Here is a 22,416-nt window from a genome sequence, read left to right as displayed (position 1 = left end):
TACTTAAAGCCCTTATGCTCCAAGCCAGTTTCTCATTAGGAGTATCTCCCATTAGAGCTTTAGCCTGTCTGCATTTGGACTCAGATTCCACTCTCCAGTGTCTTAGATGTTCTCTGCGGAGCCATTCTTTGATCCTCCCCTTTCCTAGACAAAAGGGGATTCCCAGAGCCGGCCCCGGTCCTATCATCGTTTTCTCTGAACCCGCTTTTGCCAGCTGGTCCGCACATTCATTACCCTGGATGCCCGAGTAACCAGGCACCCATGTAATGGTGACTTCTTTCTCTCTCGCCATTTCGTTCAGAACGCCTCTGCACTCCTGAACCAACCGCGACGTTATTGTCGGAGCCCCCAGCGCCTTGATGGCTGCCTGGCTGTCCGTACAAATTCTGATGTGCTCTCCCGCTTCTACCCTACTCCGTACGGTCTGAGCACAGCTTAGGATAGCCACAATCTCCGTTTGGAATACCGTGGCATAACTGTCGAGAGAAATGCTCTCCTTCCATCCTTCTCGACTGCCAAAGAAGCCGGTTCCGGAGCCCGTGTCCGTCTTGGAGCCGTCCGTATACCAGACATCTCCTCCACGCACTCGAGCCCCTAAGTTTCCACCTTCCTTTTCCCACTCCTCCGGCCTCGGTATATGCACTTTGAAGCGCCTATCAGAAGCCTGAATAATAGGTATTCTGTCCTGTCGCATCTCGAATATCGGATCCAGCAGAACGTTTTCCGGCAGCCTCGTATGCTGGGCTCCCTTCTTCCATTTTAGTTTGCATCTTAGACGGTATGTCGCCACTGCTGCCGCAGCCATTACCACCTGATGAAATGGTTCGATGCCGAACATTACGCCCATCGCCGCCACTGGTGTCGTAACCATAGCACCCAGGGCCCCTCTCAAAATCAGAGCCCTGACATGCTCTAGCGCAACTTTGGCTGTTTTCTTTTGCACCCTAGTCTACCATACTACGGCTGCGTATGTGAGTCTGGGGCGAAATATGGCTGTGTAAATCCAGTGTAACATACTCGGTTTCAAACCCCAAGTCTGGCCAAAGGTTCTTCTGCACATCCAAAAATACTGGCACAAGCTTTTGCACCGGTTACGAAGGTGCTCCTCCCAAAGCAGTTTCCTATCCAGGATAACTCCCAAATATTTCACTGATTCGGTCGGAACTAACCTTACTCCTCCAAGAGTGGGTCCTACAATAGTGCCCACTTTGTATTTGCGAGTGAAGACAGTAAGACCGGTTTTTAGTGGATTCACCGCCAAACCCGTCCTCTGACACCACTTTTCTACAACTTTCAGTGCCCCCTGCATGAGCTCTAGAAGCGTCTCTAAAAAAGGGCCTCACACAAGTATTGCCACGTCGTCCGCGTAGCCTTGTGCAGTGAAGCCTCTGTCGTCCAGTGCCTTTAATAAACCGTCTGCTACCAGGCACCATAAAAGTGGGGAAAGTACTCCGCCCTGCGGGCAGCCTTTTCCCACCCACCCACAGACTTTCGCAGTTCCCAGCGAGGTCATCACACGCCTCCCTAGCATGCCCCAGATCCACTCGACGAGCTTCATCGGGACACCCCTTCTGGCGGCTTCCTCACACACTACCTCGTGCGGTGTGTTGTTAAAGGCGCCCTCTATGTCCAAGAAAGCACCCACTGCGTAGCCCTTCCTTTCCAGCTGCTCCTCAATAAACGCTACCGTCTGATGTAGAGCAGTCTCGGTGGAATAGCCCGAACGATACGCGTGCTGATTTTTGTAGAGAGGGTGACTCCACAGTGTTGTCTCCCTCAGATACGCGTCCACCAGTTTCTCCAATGTCTTAAGGAAAAACAATGTTAGGCTAATTGGCCTGAAATCCTTTGCCTTGGTGTAGCTCGTTCTTCCCGCTTTCGGGATGAAAACTACCCTGGCCAGTTTTCATGCGCTGGGTGTGTAGCCTATCGCGATACAAGCCCTTAAGGTTCGGGTCAGTGGGCCCACGATCTGTTCCAGTCCCTTTTGTAGAAGAGCCGGAAAGACGCCATCTGGTCCCGCTGACTTGTAGGGCTTAAAGGTGTTAATTGCCCATTTGACCTTCTTGGGCATGACAATCTTGGCCGCCATTCGCCAGTCTGCTTGTCGGGCTCTTCTGAGTGAGCCCGGCTCCTTATATGCAAGTAGCTCTCCCGGCTCCCTATGGAAGTCCGGAAAGTTCACTTCCAGTAGATGCTCCAGACATCGCTCTCCAGTCACCACCGTCCCATCAGGGAGTGTGATGGCTTCCAGAGACGCATCCGGGTTCCTAGCGAGGATCCTGCAGATTCTTGCCGTTTCAGGCATTCCCTCGGGCACTTCCTCGCAAAACTTCCTCCAGCTCTCCAGTTTCGCTCTAACCACAGTGCCCTCCTAGAGAGCTCCCAGTCGGATTGGCGGCCCGTGTTCCTAGCTCTGTTCCAGGCTCTACGAGCCGCCACTCTGAGACCCTGCAGTCCAGGGGTCCACCAGAAAGTTCCTTTACTATTTGTAACCGCCCTTTCGGAGCAATTACTTTCGTAGAAGTTTACCAGAGACCTCTGCAAGTAGTCCACACAGGTCTCCAGTTTATCCTCTGTCCCGTGCCTCTTAGGGAAGTCTTTGAGACTGCTGGCCAGGTCTTCCCTATAGGAATCCCACTTGGTTTTCTTCGGGTTCCTGAATTTGACCTCCTTCCCCCTAGTTTTAGCTATCCTGAAAGTGATCTGCCTATGGTCAGAGAGCGAGGGCTCCGTCGAGACCCTCCACTCCACTACCTCCTGTATCAACTGCCTGGAAATTCACTTCTACAGCCGCAACGTCTTTGGAACACAGGTGAGGTATCAGCTGGGTTTCCATACCCTTGACGGCCACGCAGGCCCTGAGCCGATCCACTGATGGGGCCCTAAAGAGCCTACCGCAGGCCGTCAAGCCCCTGATGCAACCCCGGATTACCCAGGGTTCTTGCATCAGTGATATGCATGTTTGCCTCCCAGCTTGTTGCCTGGCCAGAACAGCCAAAGCCCCTTTGCTGTGATGCAGATTAATCTGGGTGAAGGCCACCCCTCTCAATCCCGCCATTTAACTACGGGAACGTTTTAGGGGGCTCCTCCTTATCCCCCCTTACTCGCCCCTGGGCCCCACTTACCCGAAAGGCAACTCTGTCGAGCCCAAAGAATGGTTTGAAGTCCAGTGTCTTCAATTTGAGGACACTGGACTTCGGGACACCGAGGACCAGGTTTCCACCCTCCCTGGTGGCCCCTACCCTTTCCGCAAACACTTTCCAGCTCCCGGTGACGAGACCTGGGTTCTGCTTCTCCAGCCGCTTTAGGACCGTGGCCGTGCCTTCGGGAGGTCCCGGGACCCAAACCACCGCCCTGTGCTGCTTTTGAAGCGCGTCCGTGCCCATCACCTTGAGCCTGGCGCCCTCCCACGGAATGATGCCGTCGATCCGCCCCACGAGCCAACCCAGCGACGCCTCATCCCTTACCTTACCACCGCCGCACCACTCCTTAGAGAGGTGCCGTGGAATTTGGGCACCGGACCCTCCTGGATCCCGTCGATCTTCTTCGAGACCGCACCCCTCAACAGTCAACTGCTCAGCAGTGATCTCCGTCACGGAGTAGCCCTCCGCCACAATCACCTTCGCCAGAGGGTCAGCAGCGTCCGAGTAGGCATGGTGCCCGTCGTGAGCCCTTTGCCTCTTCAGCGGACGGCCACCCGATGGAGGGGTTTCCTTGGAGCCCCTCCGACGTTTACCATCAGTGTGCTCCTTCACCACCTCTACCAGCGTACAAGGGGAAGCCACGAGAAGAGAGCGAGCCCCTTCCAGAGCCGCTGTTCTCATCCGCTTCGCCCTCCTTCTTTAGGCCCCGCACCGATTCTTTTTTGCTGGAGGTGAAGCTTCCTGCCGCGCAGCCGGGCCGGCCTCACTTCCGGAGCCCTTAAAGGTCCCGTCCGTCACCACCGTCCCAGCTCCTTCCCTCGGAGACCCGTCACGCAAGCCCTCCCGATCTCCCACTTTGTCCTCTGAATTTGTATTGTCAATATCCATTGTGGTCCCACGAGTAGCTAGGGAATTACACGGTCCGCCCACGCAGAGCCTCGCATGCGTGGGTAAGGCTAGATACTCTGGGGTTTCGCCCGGTTCCCCAGAGGCATCGTTCGTGACACTGCTCCTCCAATGACATGCAGCCATCGCCACGATGGCTTACAACTTAGCTTGGGGAGCTGGTCCGCGGCAACGGTCTTCCCTTACCCTCCACAGGGTTTTACTTCCGTGGGGCCAGGTTATAACTGTTACTACCCAGCAGCACTGAGTCCCCTCAAAAAACTCACAACTACTAGGCGTCCTCCTATCCGCCACCTTGGAGACGCGCCCGGTGGGTAGCTCAACCCCCGGGGACATACTATTTACAATTAGCAAAATCTATTGCCCAACAAGTCCTATATTTTTTGAAACGTGAAAATAGTATTGACAAATTACCAAAAATAGACTATGTTGTACTTTGGGATACTCAATACAATACCATTGTAACAGGGACTGATTTTACAAAGGTAATATTCAAAACTAAAATAAATTAATCAAAAATAATTATTAAATAAAAAAATGTAAAACTATTAAATAATGTAATTTTAAAACCGAAAGATATACATATTTTTATGTCACAATGTATAAATTAGGAAATAACTGAAATCTATAGATTTTTATTTGCGCCATATTAAGAAGATATCATTATCTTTAGTTTAGATAAAAATTTAAAATAATTATTTTTTGTGTCAAATCAGATTTTGTTTTAACTTCATTTTAAGAAGCATGCAAAATATCTGTACGATATAAGTTTCACAAATAAATCGATTGTATCATTTATTATATTAATTATTTTATCAAAACTCATCAGAGTTCTTGTCTTCTGTCTTTTTATATTCGTGAAATTATTACAAAGAATAAATTTTTTTATAATTGTTTCTTGCAAAAAATGTATTTTTGTAATAATTTGTTATATCTACAATACAAAGACTCATTATATTAAAGACTTATATTATTGAATTGGTTAATAACAGTAAACATTGTCGACGAACTTTTTATATTTGAAAACATTTTTCAGAGAAGTCGATATTATTTATGATGAAGACTTAGATTCCATTCGGCATAAAATAAAAGTGTCATATTTTATAACATATCAAATAGTATCTCTTTGGTATAGTGATGTGTTGCTGCGGTCGAAAATAGGTTTTGTTACATTGCTTGCAACGTATATCTTCCATCAGGTTGTTATAAATTTTTATTATTAATATACTATATTTAGTAAATATTTATATTTACGCAATTAGATCTAATCGTCTTAACTTTGACATATGCCACCAAAGTCAATTGTTTGAAGTAATAAGAAAAAGTTTTAGTCGTCGCTCGTTATTTATAAAAAAATTATTAACAAAACAAGTTTACCAAATAGAACGTAATTTTATGACACTATTTAAATTTAATAAAACAAACTCTTATTGTTAGCAGCTTTATTTATTTAATAAATAGTAGATTAAACGTGTGGCGGAAAAGGAGCTCTGTTTCTCTCTTTCTGCATCAACATTCCGAGAAAATCTTATCCCCTATCCAACCTCTATATCTTTCGGAGAAGAGTTGAGCACGGAGCTTCTTCCCATCTTATAACCTCGGACTTGTTTGTAATTATTAAGGCTCGTTTATACATATCCGTATCGTATCCGTACTGTATCCATACCGTACCGGCAAAATTAGATATGAATATTTACACATATCCGAATCGCATCCGTGAATGTTTTGAATGGTTTGAAACATCAGTCTTCAGACATACATCTGACTGTGAACATGACAGAGCTATCGGTAAACGAATGGCATTAATTTAAGACGAAGAGGAATCTTAAAAAAAAAAACAAAAAAAAGACGGATTTTATGGGTTCATAAAGCATGGACAAAACAAAAAACAAAAGGTGAATTTTTCACATTATATAAAGAATTGGACGAAGAATTAACGTTAAAATGTTGTAATAAATGACGATAATATCGCGGTAGAGAAACTCTCTCGAATGTGTACAAAATGGATTTCACGATCTTATTTTATGAAACTTTTTTGACTAGGCTCAGAAAAAAAATAATGATCCAATTGAATTTGATAATTTTGCCACGCGCCCATGGAGGACTTGAATTTTGTTATAAATTTTAATAGTTTTTCGATCATCTTTAGACCAAATAGGTCGATAAATACGAATTTAATGATGAAATTTTAAAATCTGCGTCCTAAATATACTCCTGATACCAAGTTTTATAAAAATCCGTTAACTTCTTAAATTTTTCAATATTTTTGGTGGTTGTATTAGATCCGCCATTTTGAATTTTCAAAATCCGATTTGAGATTTGTATTCAGCATACAGAAAAACTCTTTGGTATTAAGTTTTACAAAAATCCGTTAATTTCTTAAAATTTTAAATTTTTGGCGGCCATATTGGATCCGCCATTTTAGTTTAGATTTATGTGACAGTGCACAGATAAACAGAGTACTCGAAAGTGTTAATTGGAAGAGAAAAACGTCGAATAAATAATCGCTACACTTGAATAATTACTGTTTTTATTATTTTTTTCGGTTTTCTGAAATTTTAAGTATGATCCAATTGAATTTGATAATTTTTCCACGCGCCGTTGGAAAGCTTACATTTTTCTGTAAATTTTAAGATTTTTTCAAAAATTTTTAGATCAAATAGAAAATGGGCAGCATGGGTGTAAAGTTGAGAAAGAATGCTCCATGTATATACAGGGTGTCTGGCAATAATCGCTCCACCGGTCATATACAGGTAGAGGAGGTCAAATCGAGTAGAAAAGTTCTTTACCATTTTTTAATTTTCATAATAAGTACTGAGTAATTAACGAAAAAAGATCGGCGAATCCGTGCGAGTAAAGCGCGCGCGGTGAGAAGGTCATCTCACTGCTATGCGATCACTAGGTGCGCGATGAAGCGTTGGGAGGAGCGCTCTACAAATGACAATGGCAACATACGAGCGGCGCGTAACGCTAGATCCTTGTGTCCTAGTGATTGCGTAGCAGTGGGACGTTCTTCTCACCGCGCGCGCTTTACTCGCGCGGATTCGCCGATCTTTTTTCGTTAATTACTCAGTACTTATTATGAAAATTAAAAAATGGTAAAGGACTTTTCTACTCGATTTGACCTCCTCTACCTGTATATGACCGGTGGGGCGATTATTGCCAGACACCCTGTATAAACAAATATAATTTATGCATAAATAATATTCGTTTATTGTGTAACTATTGCGTTTAAGGCTCCTGGGTAGTCACCGCAGCCATATTAGATTCGTGACGTCAGAAGCGAGAAATGACACGCCGAGAATTCTTGCGTGCCATTTCTAAATAAAATGATAATTTAACAAAGTAACACTCTGGATCGCTTTAAGACACCTGTAAAATTGTCCGAAAACTATGCTTTTTCCTTGACAGGTTATAAACAATCGTTAAATCAACAGTAAAACGAAGCCTAATTATGCGAGAAAACACACGGTTGACAGCTGTCTGTATGAGTAGAAAATTCTCCTTCTACGTTGGGCTTTCCCTGCTAATCTTAGTTTTCGGATAATTTTGCAGGTTTCATGAACACGTCACATATCACAGTACTAACATTTAACGAATATTAATGAAATGGCACGCAAGAATAAATTGGGTAGTCAACATGTCATTTTTTCACGCCTAATAGTTCATCGATTCTCCACCTAAGACGCTGCATAAGAATTTCTATCATATGGACATGTCGGTAACGGTACTAAGCTATATATATTCTGTATTTATCGCGTTTATTTTTTTGTGAACAAATTTTTAAATTATAAATTAATATTTTGTATGTTATTCAGTAATTTACTTTTATCGAATCAATTGATTAGGTCAAACTGTTACACTATTTATTTATACGATAAATCGACTGGGTAAATTCGACTAGGTTTTTATTCCTACCACAATTATGTCGCTACTGTCAACGCGGAGTTCACGGCTGCGGGACCAGGAGCCTTAAACATAATGCTAATAAATAGTATATGAGAAAGTGGCTGTGACTACTTTATTATTTGAACTAAATTTTATATTATTTAGAGTGAGTAATGACAATTAATTAAGCTTTATTCTTATCACGCGGTAGTGTCTCCGGCCAAGTACAAAAAATGACACTACTAATGCCCATTTCCACCACTGTAGATTAACTTTAATCTCGGTTCAACTTACTCTTTATCTTTTTCTAGTTCTAAGAATTAGAAAAAGGTGAAGAGTAAGTTGAACCGAGATTAAAGTTAATCTTCGTTGGTGGAATCGGGCATAAGTTTCTTATCCTGCGCGCACAAAGTCGATTTTTTGGAGGTTTGTAGCAACTAAAATATAAGAAATATTGAAAAACAGATAGCATAACCTGAAAGGTGACATTGTCACGAGTAATTTGAGTCGAAGAAAACTAAAATTGGTCCAGCCGTTCCGGAGATACAAGCGGTCAAAAAGTGATGTTTTTCATATTTTAATAAGAAACGTCGTTTCCTTCTTCTCCTCTGTTTGCCAGGGGCGGATAGAAAATTTGCGAGGCCCAGAGTATTATTTATAATTTACGACAATTTCTCGCACCAGGTGCCAAGAGTCGACGAATTCGACTACCCCGTGTTGCGCTACGTGAATTTCTCGCATCAGGTGCCAAAGATAAACGAATTCGACTTCCCCAAGTTGCACTACGGAAATGTCGCAAACACGAGAGAGAGAGAGAGAGAGAGAGAGAGAGAGAGAGAGGGAGGGAGAGAGAGAGAGAGAGAGAGAGAGAGAGAGAGAGAGAGAGAGAGAGAGAGAGAATTAGAGAGAATTAGAGAGAATTATTTTGAAGAAAACGTATGTAATTTACAATGTACTTTTTTTTAACTATTATACGTTTTCTTTATACCACTTGATTTTCAGTATTTTATTCATACAAGTATTACGGTAAGATTATTGATAACTTAATATTTTCAGAGATATTTTAGATTTTATATCGATATATGTCAGATTAAGATAAAAAATAACTCAAGAAGTATGAAAAAAAACTTCTGAAAAGTATGAAAAAGAAAATTATATCCTTTAATCTTGTTAATATTTGAGTAACAAATAAAATACAATGTAATAAAATTTTATTGGTATTAATGAACGAAGAACCTTTCATCGACGTCGACGTCGATCCAGTCGCAAAACTTATAATGTAAAATAATTTAGTTAATATGTAATTAAGTTAATATAAATATTAAATTTGAAATGTAGAAAAATAATTTAAATTTTGTCACATAATTAATTCTGTACATTTATATTAACTTAATTACATATTAACTAATTTATTTCACATTCTAACACAAGTATTTTGTTTTATATCACACTTATGTTTTGTGAAACAGATGTTTTATTGGTAATATTAGAAAATAACTAATATAAAAAGTAAGTGATATAGCACAAAAATTCATAAATGATAAGGTCTGGCCAAGTTCCAAAAAGACACTTTAATATGTTTTTATTTTAATAATTATCTAAATTTTTAATATATTACCAACATAAAAAGTAACTGATACATTATCCAAGGTGCAAATTCAAAATAAACATATATAAAATATACATAAAATGTATAAATAAAACTGATCAAAATTTGATTGAAAAAAATTTAATTAAAATAACAAAATATTTATTAAAAAATACAAAAAAACTTGGCACTGCCATACTGAACAACATGTTAATTTACATAATGTCAATTAATTACATGATGTCAATTAATTATGCTAATTATTACATTATTATTACTCATTTTCAATGTTTCATAATACTTTGAAGTATAAAGAGAGGTGGTGTAGCGCCTCGATGGGGGGAAAGGGAGCATGGCGCAAAGGACTGGACTGGGAGGGGGGGGGGGGGCGAAGAGGAGGAGCGAAGCCCGTTGGCAGCGCCAAGTTTTTTTGTAATTTTTAATAAATATTTTGTTATTTTGGGAGAGTCTCAACTGCCTACATTCCCATTTGCCAACAGCTTCGTTTGTCCACAACATTTTGCCGACAGCTTCAGTTGCCGACATTCCCGATTGCCTACAGAGCGATTGCCTACAAGCATTATTGCGCACATTTAAAAATTAAAAATACAAACGTACGTTTGCACACAAGACATTATTGCGCACATACACATTGCACACATAATATTATTGCGCACATTTAAAAATTAAAAATACAAATGTACGTTTGCACACAAGACATTATTGCACACATACACATTGCGCACATGACATTATTGCGCTTTGTGTAGAAACTCGTAAACCCATGTTGAATCTCGCTTTGTTTGAAATTTCACGCGTAGGCGGCGGAGGATTTCGCCCCGTAGGGGCGAAGCCTCTCCCTCGCGTAAAACAAATAACAAATCCTACTCAGGTTATACCTAACAAGGTAAACATAACAAGGTTCACAAACAAAGTTGTAAACCCATGTTGAACCTCGTTTTGCATGGAAAGAATATGTGCAATAATATTATGTGTGCAATGTGTATGTGCGCAATAATATTATGTGTGCAATGTGTATGTGCGCAATAACGTCATGTGTGCAATGTTTATGTGCGCAATAATGTCATGTGTGCAATGTGTATGTGTGCAATAATGTCTTGTGTGCAAACGTACGTTTGTATTTTTAATTTTTAAATGTGCGCAATAATGCTTGTAGGCAATCGCTCTGTAGGCAATCGAGAATGTCGGCAATTGAAGCTGTCGGCAAAATGTTGTGGGCAAACGAAGCTATTGGCAAATGGGAATGTAGGCAGTTGAGACCCTCCCGAATTTTTGTGCTATTGAAATATCTTACCATGAGATGTTATAAGTCCTGTGCCCAATGCTGGTTTAAAAACTTTATAAAGTGAACTTTTCTTGAAGCATCGACTTTGCAAAACAGCCTAAAACACAATATTAAAATCTAATTTATTAACGTTTTTATATCATATTAAATATGTGTATTTATTTGTGCTATTTTCATTATTTACATATACTTTAAATAATTATTTCTATTATTTAAGGTAAAGTATAAATGTTACACATGGAAAATATTTATAGAAAATATTTATTCCTTATAATACATGTAGAAATCAAACGTTATTTTTTTACCTTTATGTGTTCTCCGTCGTATACACCGATATATGCAGTATTGCCAAACCAGATTCGAAATGGAGATGAAAAATCGTTCACTAGTGTATTCACAATTTGCATAATTTCTAAAAAAAACTTTTATTACGCAAAAAAATTTTTTTTTATTTGAAAATTAATTGATGCCATATTAATATTAATAAATTCCATTTAGAAAAAATTAATTTTTAAGATTTTTGTATTATAAAGTACTGAACAATAAAATAGTGTACGATTTAACGTACGATTCATTGTAAGTGTAAGCTCAATGCATAGACATATTCATCGCATAAGATTCTGTAACTTAATTTATCGTGTGGTAGAAAAAAACTATTTCTTGTTCATGGACATATATTAAAAAATAGCAAATTTTATATCACAATGTTGCGGTAAAAATTTACTGAACATATATAATAGTATATAATAATAATTGTATTGTGCAGTACGTAAATGACGCATGTAGATATGTTTTGTGATTAGCATAGTGTAAGCAATTTTCAAATTTTTATTGCTGATTTTTAGAAAATTTATTCTCTTTTAGTAATTGTAATTAATCATTTACGCACGTAATTAAGACAATTAATAACAAAATTGTAATGCAGGTATTGTGGAATAAATAACGTTGAATACAGCGACACGATTGTAAGACACAGCTCGACAGCTCCGAATATTCAAAGGTAGCGTTACAGCGATAATATTTGTGTATTTCGTACATGCGTTCGTCTCGTGCTGTTTGGCTTCGAATTCCGACGGTTTCGCGAGGACAGTCAGTCGTCCTCGAGCGATGAAACGATACATCACGACGCGAGAATGTTAGAGAGAACTCTGTAATTCTGATCCTATATCCGCCTGTATTCTTAATGGTCGAAATATATATTATTTTATACTACATTTGGGGGCTCGTCCGGTGGGATCGGATAAAACGGGTTTAGAAGACGTGTATCGTGTGAGCGAGTATTTGAGAGATTGACGTTGCGAATTTTGAGACGGTTGTGTGGCAAACGACGGTTGCGACGACGACGACGACGATATCGAGGACGACGAAAGGTGACGACATACGTTTCGCGAGAACATGTTTGACCCTAACGTGCTTACAGTAGCGAAATTAAGAGAAGAGCTAAAAGCGCGCGGATTACCGATGGAGAGAACTCTGTAATTCCGATCCTATATCCGCCTGTATTCTTAATAGTCGAAATATATATTATTTTATACTACAGTATATTTAAGTAAGATAATGTTCTGTAACATTTAATTTAATGTTAACTCTTTTACTTTTACTTTTGTATACATTAAGTATATTATAATTTGTTATTACCGTTAGTAATTATTCCTAAAAAATAGAAAGTACTTCCAACGAGTGGATATCCTGTTGGACCTGGCAGAGTGTTTATTTTTTTAATAAAAGGTCGATGCCAGAAATTCGACAAAATGTAGTTTACTCCAAGGCAAATTAAAGTTATTAATGTAACAGTTACAAACATTGCTGTATTAATTTTACAACATTAACCACGTTATTCACAAACAATAGAAATATATGAGTTGGCACTGATGTTACTGCTCGAACTGCGAACACTGATGTTATTTCTTTTAATTTTCGCTTTCAATATGCACTCTGACGAGTAGAATGGTAGTAGACGCATTTATAGTAAGAAACGAGAACAAGAGAAAGGGAATGAATTTATGCAAAGGTAGAAGAGAAGGAGATCAAGATCATGGTATATAGAAAGGATATTCTACAGACTGCAGAGTGGAGCGAGATAATTGATTTCTGCCTGGATAGTTTATGAAAAGACTTACAACGGTTATTAATTATAATATATTAATTATGATATTATGATAATATCTACATCGGTACTAACATTATTAAATAACAATTTTTTGCGCAAATATTTTTAGCTGATACTTAAAACTAATCTATTCTATGCATTCTTTTTTATTACAATTTTATATTCATGTTATAAATGGCGGACGTTGTATTGAGGTACGTGTTGTTTAGCTTATTTTGTGACGTACTGCATTTTAATTTTTAACTCTCTCTATATTCCACAAAGTTTGACATTTATGGTTAACATTCACAATTTATGCAAAATTGACTAAAAATAGTTGAAAAACTTCTAATGTATTAAGATATTGCAATCGTTACTAAGAATCAGTTTTTTTACATTGAGCTACTTGTTGCATAAATGTTTTTTTCGAGACTTTTATATAAGAGTTTCAAATTTTAACAATTTTGTTTAACATTCCTTATTGTTTGGACTCATTGTTAACAAAATTCACAGTTTTATTCAATTTGACCAACAATTATGATGACAGCCTCCCCAGATAACACACAATATTGTATGAATATTCTATGTTGCATCAAATATATTTTTATGAGAATATTCTCGAAGAAATCATTTACATATGTCTATAGAATATCCTTGTTTATAAAAAATATTTTATAAACCTGTTCAGAATATGTTAAAATCAGCAGAGCATATCGTTTACATATAAATGTTCACTGAATATTCAAATGTACTAAATGTATACATATATAGATGTATATATAACTGATGTATACAGGGTGATTCAAAATAACCTGAAGTCCTTGCAATGCCATATTCTTGAGCGAATTCCTTGAGCGAATACATTAGAAGTTGAAACTTGATCTATTTTTTGCTATGCATTCTGAACGCTATCTATATACAGGGTGATTCAAAATAACTTGATGTCCTTGCAATGCCATATTCTTGAGCGAATTTTGAGACAATTTTTCCTTTTACAAAATTTGTCCGAAGTTAGTTTTCGAGTTATTCTACCTTCTACCATTCCATCAAAGCGAGTAGTTTGTCGTAATCCATTAGCGCGTCGTAAAATTTTTCTTCTATCACGTTTTGCGGACAGTTTGCAAACGCGGTTGATACATACACAAATGACTGAAGAAATTGAACAAGTAAAATATCAGTCGCGTTGTTTTACTATAAAATTTTAACTTTTAAATTTCCGAGAAAAGTCATTCAATTGAATAAATAATAAATAAATAGTACATCGTAAATAATAAATAATATAATAATAAATAAATAAATAAATAACAAATCATGAAATAATTGTAAGATGCTTCTTAGGTAATTCTAATCGTTTTTTGTTTCTTAAATATATTTAAATACCTTTAAATTCGGGATTTCCTTGCAAAGATTTAAAACGTCTTTCGTACCGCTGACATTAATTGTTACGGCTAATTTCAATTTTTCATTAAATTTTACTATTGCCGCGATATAAAAGACAATCGAAACTTCTCGAATGAGAGTAGCCCGATCTTCCGAAAATATTCCGAGATTTTAATGGTTACAATCGCCCGTTATAGCGATTACTTGATCTCGGAAATTAGGCTGCTCGACTTTAAGTTTTTTCAAATAGCTGCATAAAATGAATAATGGTAAATCCATAATTAACTGAATTAAAAGAAATTCATTATAAAAGATTAATAAAAATCGACAACTTTTATCATTTATAATAAATCTTCGACTTTAATCTTTTTCTTTAACAAATGGTAGAAGTTTTGCTCTGCAGTTCTGGTGTGCCTCTTCAAAAACTGTAAGTGAGTGGTCCCTTTAAGTGTAAAACCATCAGACATAACATTTACATAAGTTCTTAAACAATTCCAAGAAGTATGAAAATATGAAACTATCGAAGGACGATAAGAATTTTTTTTGGTTATCTAACAGTTAGTAGATTAGCTTTACATGAGTTTTTTTTATTTCAATTTTTCTACGTTTGATTTAAAAGAAATCCCAAGCTCTTAGAATACAAATTAATGACGCAACAATAAAAAAAAGAACTTGAAGACTGATTAGCAAGGTGTGGTCACTGAGTAGCAATTATTTATTTTTTTCTGTTTATCAATCGAGCGAGTCGCTCGCTAATGATAATGACAGCATCTACAGAAATAACTTAGATCATAAAATATTGAACAAAGTACAATTTGATTACGTAATTTCTTTGCAAATTTTACAGCACATTGCTTTAATTTTTTATTTAATGACACAACACAATTAAGCTGAATTTGAAATTGTAAAATAATCGAATTCCATAAATTTGTTATTTGTCTAATGGCTAGTTCATCAATATTTATAAAACATTGCAGATGGTTATAAAGATGGAGCAAAACGTTTGAAGAATAAAAAGAAGCAAAATTTAACATCTAGCTACAGTCTTTAAGCTATTGTTTTTATTATTGTAATACTAAATATTTCTGTAGGTCTATAACATAATCACATTCTTATACTGCATGAAACGAGAAATCAAGTTATTTACATAAACAGAGTTATTACTGTACTAATTATAGAATTAATTATGCGAGATGAATATGTAAACAAATGACAAGCATCATACATACATGATATTTGATAATAATTACGACAATGCTCGTAAGTTGAAGTAGAAGAGAGTAAACCGAACAGAAAAATTATTTGCGCATTAGATACTTATCGCATTAGGTATTCGATATAGCTATCTCGCTTCTACACGGAGAAAATTTTATATTAATTTGTAATACAATTTTTAATTACATTATACTATTTTTGTATTATCGGTGGACCATCATGGGCTTTATATGTAGAATAAATTATAATACAATAAAATTTTAAACTAACACTTAACTACCTAACATGTTTTATAATATGCCATAGTAAAAATTCGGGTAAATATACATTTTAGGTCACTTCTCACCAATTTTGTTGCTCTTTTGATATGTTGTAGCGGGGGAGGGGGGGGGGTATTCTGAGTAATTCCTTGCAAAAAATAAATGGGGAACGGCTTTGGTTTAGGAGATATAACAAATTAAAGTTTCACAAATTTAATACTCTACTTTAGGTGTTATAAGCTGATATTACGAACAGTGAAATTTGTGTATGTCGTACTAATCTGTTGAAGAATGTAAACAAAGTTATATGATCATAGATATTATAGGTCTGTTTTTTATAGCTGAACTGGCTGCACTAGTTCAAAGTTTATCTTTCTCTTTCCAATGTGGTGGGAAAAAGATAAACTCTGAACTAGTACAGCCAGTACAGCTATAAAGAACAGACCTTATGTCAACAGTCTGCTACCTATTTTTCGCAGTTCGTTAACAGCGTTCAACGTGCGACTGCATGAATTAAATATTTATAGAATACGTGTGGGCTTAACCTTCATTCATCTTGATAATTTTGTCGATAAATTGGAACCATTGGTTAAAGTTTGTAGAGAATAATTGTTTTATGTTTGGCGCCAGTGTCTGTAGAGTGCGTGCGCTACTGTTGCGTGACTAATGAAAATGCGCTTCTTCTGTTCAGTTAAGACTGTAATCGAAAAGAATCCTTCCGTATTGTCTTTTCACAATAAACTTTATATTAACTACAGAGAATTGATATTGTGTTTCAAGAACCTCTGGCTATAGTACAAAAAGTAATATATAACAAAGTTAATCGACAATGGAAAAATATTGTAAAAAAAGTCGATAAATATGGATACGTAAATTACGATACATAATGGAGGCCGTCGCGTAACACATTGCAAATTGAATCTAAGGTGAATTGATTGCACTAACTAAGCTCATTTGTTAAGGTGGAAGCTTGGAGAAGAGATAATAAAAGTGTTCATACATCGAATCGACGACCACGAAATGGCTGTTATCGAATCGGGAATGCAAATCGAAATCACGCATGGAACTCTCGCTGATGGAATCCTCATCGAAAGAGGATTTGTCGGCGGTCAATGAAAAACTATCGCCGATTGAGAAGTTCTATCATGGCCAAAACATCTTTATCACCGGCAGTACCGGTTTTCTAGGCAAGCTGTTAATCGAGAAACTTCTCAGATCGTGTCTTGGATTGGAAACTATTTACTTACTAGTGCGTCCAAAGAAGGACAAAAATGTACAACAACGCATCAAAGAAATTTTTGATAATGTGATGAGTCTTTAATCCTTTGAGTGCAGAGCGCTTCAGGAACTATACAAGAAAGGTTTGGCAATTCGAATTCTCTAAAAAATCTGAAACTTTCCAAAAATATAATAATACATATAAACCTAATCAAAAAGCTATTTTTCGTTTTGGCTAGAAAACTGTTATAAAGATAGAAGCACCCATTAAAAAAATTTTAATATCTTCGTGAAAAAAATATTTAAAAAATTCATTCTTTATAAAAGATATTAAAAAAGTGTTAAATACAAAATGTTAATGGTTATTGTACTGAGATACCAATTAACAATGTACAATGCATAATTAAGTCTCATTTTAATTTTTTATTATCTAAAATTTCATAAAATATAAATTATGTAAAATGCTTATATTTTATCAGTTACATATTATTTATAGATAGTAACACTATAAAGAAAATTAATTTAATACAAACATAAAAAATATAAAAAATGGAATATTAAATCAAATAGACACTAAACATTATATATTAAACATTATCTTGATAGACATTAATTAATAATTTAATATATGTCTTAACGTTTTTATCTTTGATTAATCCAAAAGATTTATCGCTTTTCCGTGAAAATTTATTTTGAATTTAATAATTTCTAAAATAAAATGTTATGTTATAGACCTACAGAAATATTCAATATTACAATAATAAAGACAAGAGCTTAAAGACCCTAGCTAGATGTAAAAAGTAGCAATCGTTAAATTTTACTTCTTTTTATTCTTCAAAGGTTTTGCTCCATTTTTATAACCATCTCCAATGTTTTATAAATGTTGACGAACTAGCCATTGGACAAATAACAAATTCATGGAATTCGATCATTTTACAATTTCAAATTCAGCTTAATTGTGTTGTGTCATTAAATAAAAAATTAAATCAATGTGCTGTAAAATTTGCAAAGAAACTACGTAATCAAATTACTTTGTTCAATATTTCATGATCTAAGTTATTTCTGTAAATGCTGCTATTATCATTAGCGAGCGATTCGCTCGATTGATAAACAAAAAAAAATGTAAAAATGTAATTGCTACTCAGTGACCACACCTTGCTAATTAGTCTTCAAGTTCTTTTTTTTATTGTTGTGTCATTAATTTGTATTCTAAGAGCTCGGGGTTTCTTTTAAATCAAACGTAGGAAAATTGAATTAAAAAAAACTCATGTAAAGCTAATCTAGTAACTGTTAGATAACCAAAAAAAATTCTTACCGTTTTTCGATAGTTTCATATTTTCATATTTCTTGGAATTGTTTAAGAACTTATATAAATGTTATGTCTGATGGTTTTACACTTAAAGGGACCATTCACTTACAGTTTTTGAAGAGGCAGACCAGAACTGCAGAGCAGAACTCCTACCATTTGTTAAAGAAAAAGATTAAAGTCGAAGATTTATTATAAATGATAAAAGTTATCGATTTTTATTAATTTTTTATAACGAATTTCTTTTAATTTAGTTAATGTGTAATTTTTATGGATTTACCATTATTCACTTTATGCAGGTATTTGAAAGACTTAAAGACAAGCAACCGAACTTCCGGGATCAATTAATTGCTATAACGGGAGATTGTAACCACCCGAATCTCGGAATATCTTCGAAAGATCGGGCTACTCTCATTCGAGAAGTTTCGATTGTCTTCCATATCGCGGCAACAGTGAAATTCAATGAGAAGTTGAAATTAGCACTAACAATAATGTCGGAGGTACGAAAGACGTTCTAAATCTTTGTAAGGAAATCCTTAATCTGAAGGTATTTAAATATATTTAAGAAACAAAAAACGATAAGAATTACCTAAGAAGCATCTTACAATTATTTCATGATCTATTATCTATTTATTTATTTATTATTATATTATTTATTATTTACGATTTATTATTTATTTATTATTTATTCAATCGAATGACTTTTCTCGGAAATTTAAAAGTTAAAATTTTATAGTAAAACAACGCGATTGATTGATGTTTTACTTGTTCAATTTCTTCAGTCATTTGTGTATGTATCAACCGCATATGCAAACTGTCTGCAAAACGTGATAGAAGAAAAATTTTACGACGCGCCAATGGATTCCGACAAACTACTCGCTTTGATGGAATGCACGGATGATAAATTGGCCGATATAACATCACAGTACGTGAATTTTTCTTTGTTTAAATTCTTAAAAAGAAAAAAGCGAAAAGAAAATCTTATTTTTTAATCTTTTACAGATTATTAGGAAAATGGCCAAATACCTATACTTTTACAAAAGCGATGGCGGAGGATGTGATTAGGAAGCAGGCTGGTGATTTGCCAATCGGTATTTTTCGTCCTTCTATTAGTTAGCATAAGTTTAACATTTTTATTATAACATAAGTTAAAGTTAATAATAATTTTTTTTTAAAGTGTCAGCAAATACGATACACAGTTTAAAAAATATTAAATTATTATTTGAATAAAAATAATTAATTACGTTATTAATAATAAATGATTGTAAATATAGTAATTATCATCACGAAATAGTAATTAATTATAATAATAATACGTATAGAGATTTGATAAATCTTACGTTGAAAATTATGGATTATTATCTTGTTACTTTTAGTAATTTCAACGTATCGAGAACCTATACAAGGTTGGATCGACAATTTATACGGTCCAACAGGAATTGCTGTTGGTGTTAGTATTGGATTGCTGCGATCGATTTATTGCGATGGTTCATTAGCCACAAATGTGGTACCTGCTGATTTAGTAATCAATGCTCTTATCGCGAGCGCATGGGATACAGCTAATATAAGGTACCCCAGGGAGAAACACAAGATCGGATATACGTCTATTAGATGTCGGAGCCATCTAGTCTAAAATAATGTCTAGAAATATCTAAATTAGATGCCATGTAATTTTGTGTCATTTGTTTCCTTATACAAAATTAAAACTTAATATTTACACAATAGCGATGTATTGTTTATCAAACACTGTTTAGATTACAAATTATCTTTCGGCATCTAATAGATGTCTAATAGACTTCTAACAATAAGTAAATATATTAATGCAATATAGCCTCATCAGGATAAAAACACAAAAATTTTGTGGTTAAAAAAATAATCTCATAAAATGTATTTTCTAATATTAATATTTACTTTGTATTTGCGCGAATCAATTTCTGTCTGTCATGATTTTGGAGATTATAAAATTAATAATGATGTCTACATATATGGTCGATAGCTATACCTGCAAAAAGAAAGAGATAGCATTATGTCTGTCCTCTTTTACCCGAGGCTGTCAGCAGCATATACAATTAAATAACCCCCTCTGTCCTGGTCAACTTTTATCTAAACCATTTTTTTGTAGATACCGTAATTTAGAAGATATTCGGATCCATAGATTAAAATGACTCACCCTGTATAATTATAATCGATTATAAATTGTTCTTTAATATTATATTATATTAATATTATATATATATATAATATTTTTACGGAAAAATTGTTTTAGTAATTTTGATTTTTGCGGGTGCTATATTGACCAATCAATATCGATCATTTATATGATTGGTTACGTTGCCTTTCATACCGCTCAGGCTCAACAAGTATTGCCGCGCGAATGCCGTAACCTATTCACGTGTTCACGTGCTGTGCTGTCTTGTGTCTCGTGTGTGCTGCTATAAAACAGTGAAAAATGGATAATGAAAAGAAACCGGTAAGTGCACGATTTTTTTCCCAAGGAAAAATTGATTGTGCTTTATCTTGTGATTTAATATCTTTGTGTACTTTAAAGTAAAATATTACGCTTTTAGGTTAGTTCGCATTTGCAAAAGTTCGCGTTGCATCGCATTGTACACTCTTTAGTTCTTTTTTCTCTCCAACGCTTGAATATAACGTTCTTCTCATTTTAAGTGCGAATTGTATACAAATGTACAAAATAGCAACGCAACAATAACAAACCTTTTGTTTGTTTTACTTCTAATAATGTATAAACTCAATTTTTAGATTATACTTCTTTAAAGATTTTGTCAACTTTGTCTTATTAAAATTTTAGATCTAGAAAATATTAGATTATTTTTTATCTTAGAGTATTAGTAAAATTGAACTTAACAAATTTTATAATAAATATAATTAAATATTGTGTATGTATTCGCAAAGAAATTTGAATAATGTAGAAATGTATCGTATAATATATTCTACTGTAGTAATATAAGTACCTACTTTAGAAATCTTATAAACATTATTATATTATATATATTACAATTATGTACTGTGTTAAATGTATATTATGCAGTATTGTTTTAAGGCTCACAAGTGAAACATATACTAAGAAAAAATACAGCATTGTAGTGTATGCGTCAAATGATATTAAAGATATAAATGCGCAAGCATCCTACAATGCTGTATTTTTTCTCAGTATATGTTTCAGTGATCCTTAAAACAATATTGCATATTATAATAAAACAATGTACTTATGTACTACATATAAATAAATCTGACATTACATTACACGAGGCTATAATTTTGACAGTTCATTAATATATATTAACAATCCGTTGGGTTAAGCCCATATCAGACTACGTATTAAAGATTGAAGATTGGAATTTAATTAATCAGGACAGAAGACTAAAATTTCTTTGTTCTGTTTAGTCAAATTTCAATTTTAATTGTTAATGCATGGTTTGATACGAGCTTTATATAAGCTTTATATAAGGCGTCTAATCAACATTTATAAGACATCTACAAGACGTCTAATAGATGTGTCTAATAGAAACCATTTCGACGTCTACCGAGATGCAAAAATCAACTTATTTTAGATCTATCGAATAGACGTCAACTAGACATCTATTCGACTTTACGTTTCTCCCTGGGACATTTATCATCATCATTGTCTTTTTCGATCGATGTAATTGAATATTATCAAATATAAATTAATCTCAATGCTTGAAAATGCAAATGTTTTACACTATAAGAGAAAATAAATTCCATTAATGCTAATATTTATAGCAAGTGAAATAAAATGAGTGTTTTTCATACATTAGAATTTGTTTAAATTTTTAAAATCAATCAACAATATTGAATCATTTAGAATAATTTTGAGCAACTTAGAATAATTACATAGAAAAGTAAATTATTTTTAACTTATGTATTAATAATTGTTTATTTAACATTTCTTTATCATGGATTGTTTATTAAAGACTGCTTAAGCTTTACAAAAGGATACACACATCCATAGATGTGTTGAAATATTTCTCCACAAAAGAATGGATATTTACTAATGATCGAGTACGCGAGATGATTGCAAAGTTCACGTCCAATGATCGTAAAAACTTTGATTGCGATATAAAGAATATCAATT

The 22,416-nt window shown here is 35.1% G+C and overlaps 1 protein-coding gene and 1 pseudogene across 5 annotated transcripts; one reads left to right on the top strand and one right to left on the bottom strand.

Annotated features, from left to right (window-relative positions):
- Positions 1–845: 845 nt before the first annotated feature.
- On the bottom strand, positions 846–13,540 carry LOC136997398 (cytochrome P450 4C1-like). Of its 5 annotated transcripts, none has more exons than XM_067348110.1 (4): positions 12,473–13,540; positions 11,140–11,246; positions 10,844–10,931; positions 846–8,722 (listed from the first exon to the last, which is right to left on the bottom strand). In XM_067348110.1, exon 4 carries the CDS (start codon positions 3,825–3,827, stop codon positions 3,066–3,068), a length of 762 nt encoding a protein of 253 aa, XP_067204211.1. In that variant the 5' UTR covers positions 3,828–8,722; positions 10,844–10,931; positions 11,140–11,246; positions 12,473–13,540; the 3' UTR covers positions 846–3,065. The 5 variants fall into 5 exon arrangements, with proteins under 5 accessions (XP_067204211.1, XP_067204212.1, XP_067204213.1 ...); XM_067348111.1 differs by having other exon boundaries at positions 846–5,834; positions 12,473–13,532; XM_067348112.1 differs by having other exon boundaries at positions 846–5,817; positions 12,473–13,532.
- Positions 13,541–17,126: 3,586 nt separating this feature from the next.
- Positions 17,127–22,232, top strand: LOC136996989 (fatty acyl-CoA reductase wat-like; annotated as a pseudogene).
- The last annotated feature ends 184 nt before the right edge of the window (positions 22,233–22,416 follow it).

Source organism: Linepithema humile, chromosome 1 (assembly GCF_040581485.1).
Source record: "Linepithema humile isolate Giens D197 chromosome 1, Lhum_UNIL_v1.0, whole genome shotgun sequence".
Lineage (NCBI taxonomy): Eukaryota > Metazoa > Arthropoda > Insecta > Hymenoptera > Formicidae > Linepithema > Linepithema humile.
The sequence above is the reverse complement of the archived record's forward strand: the minus strand, read 5'-3'. Positions and strand labels throughout refer to the sequence as shown.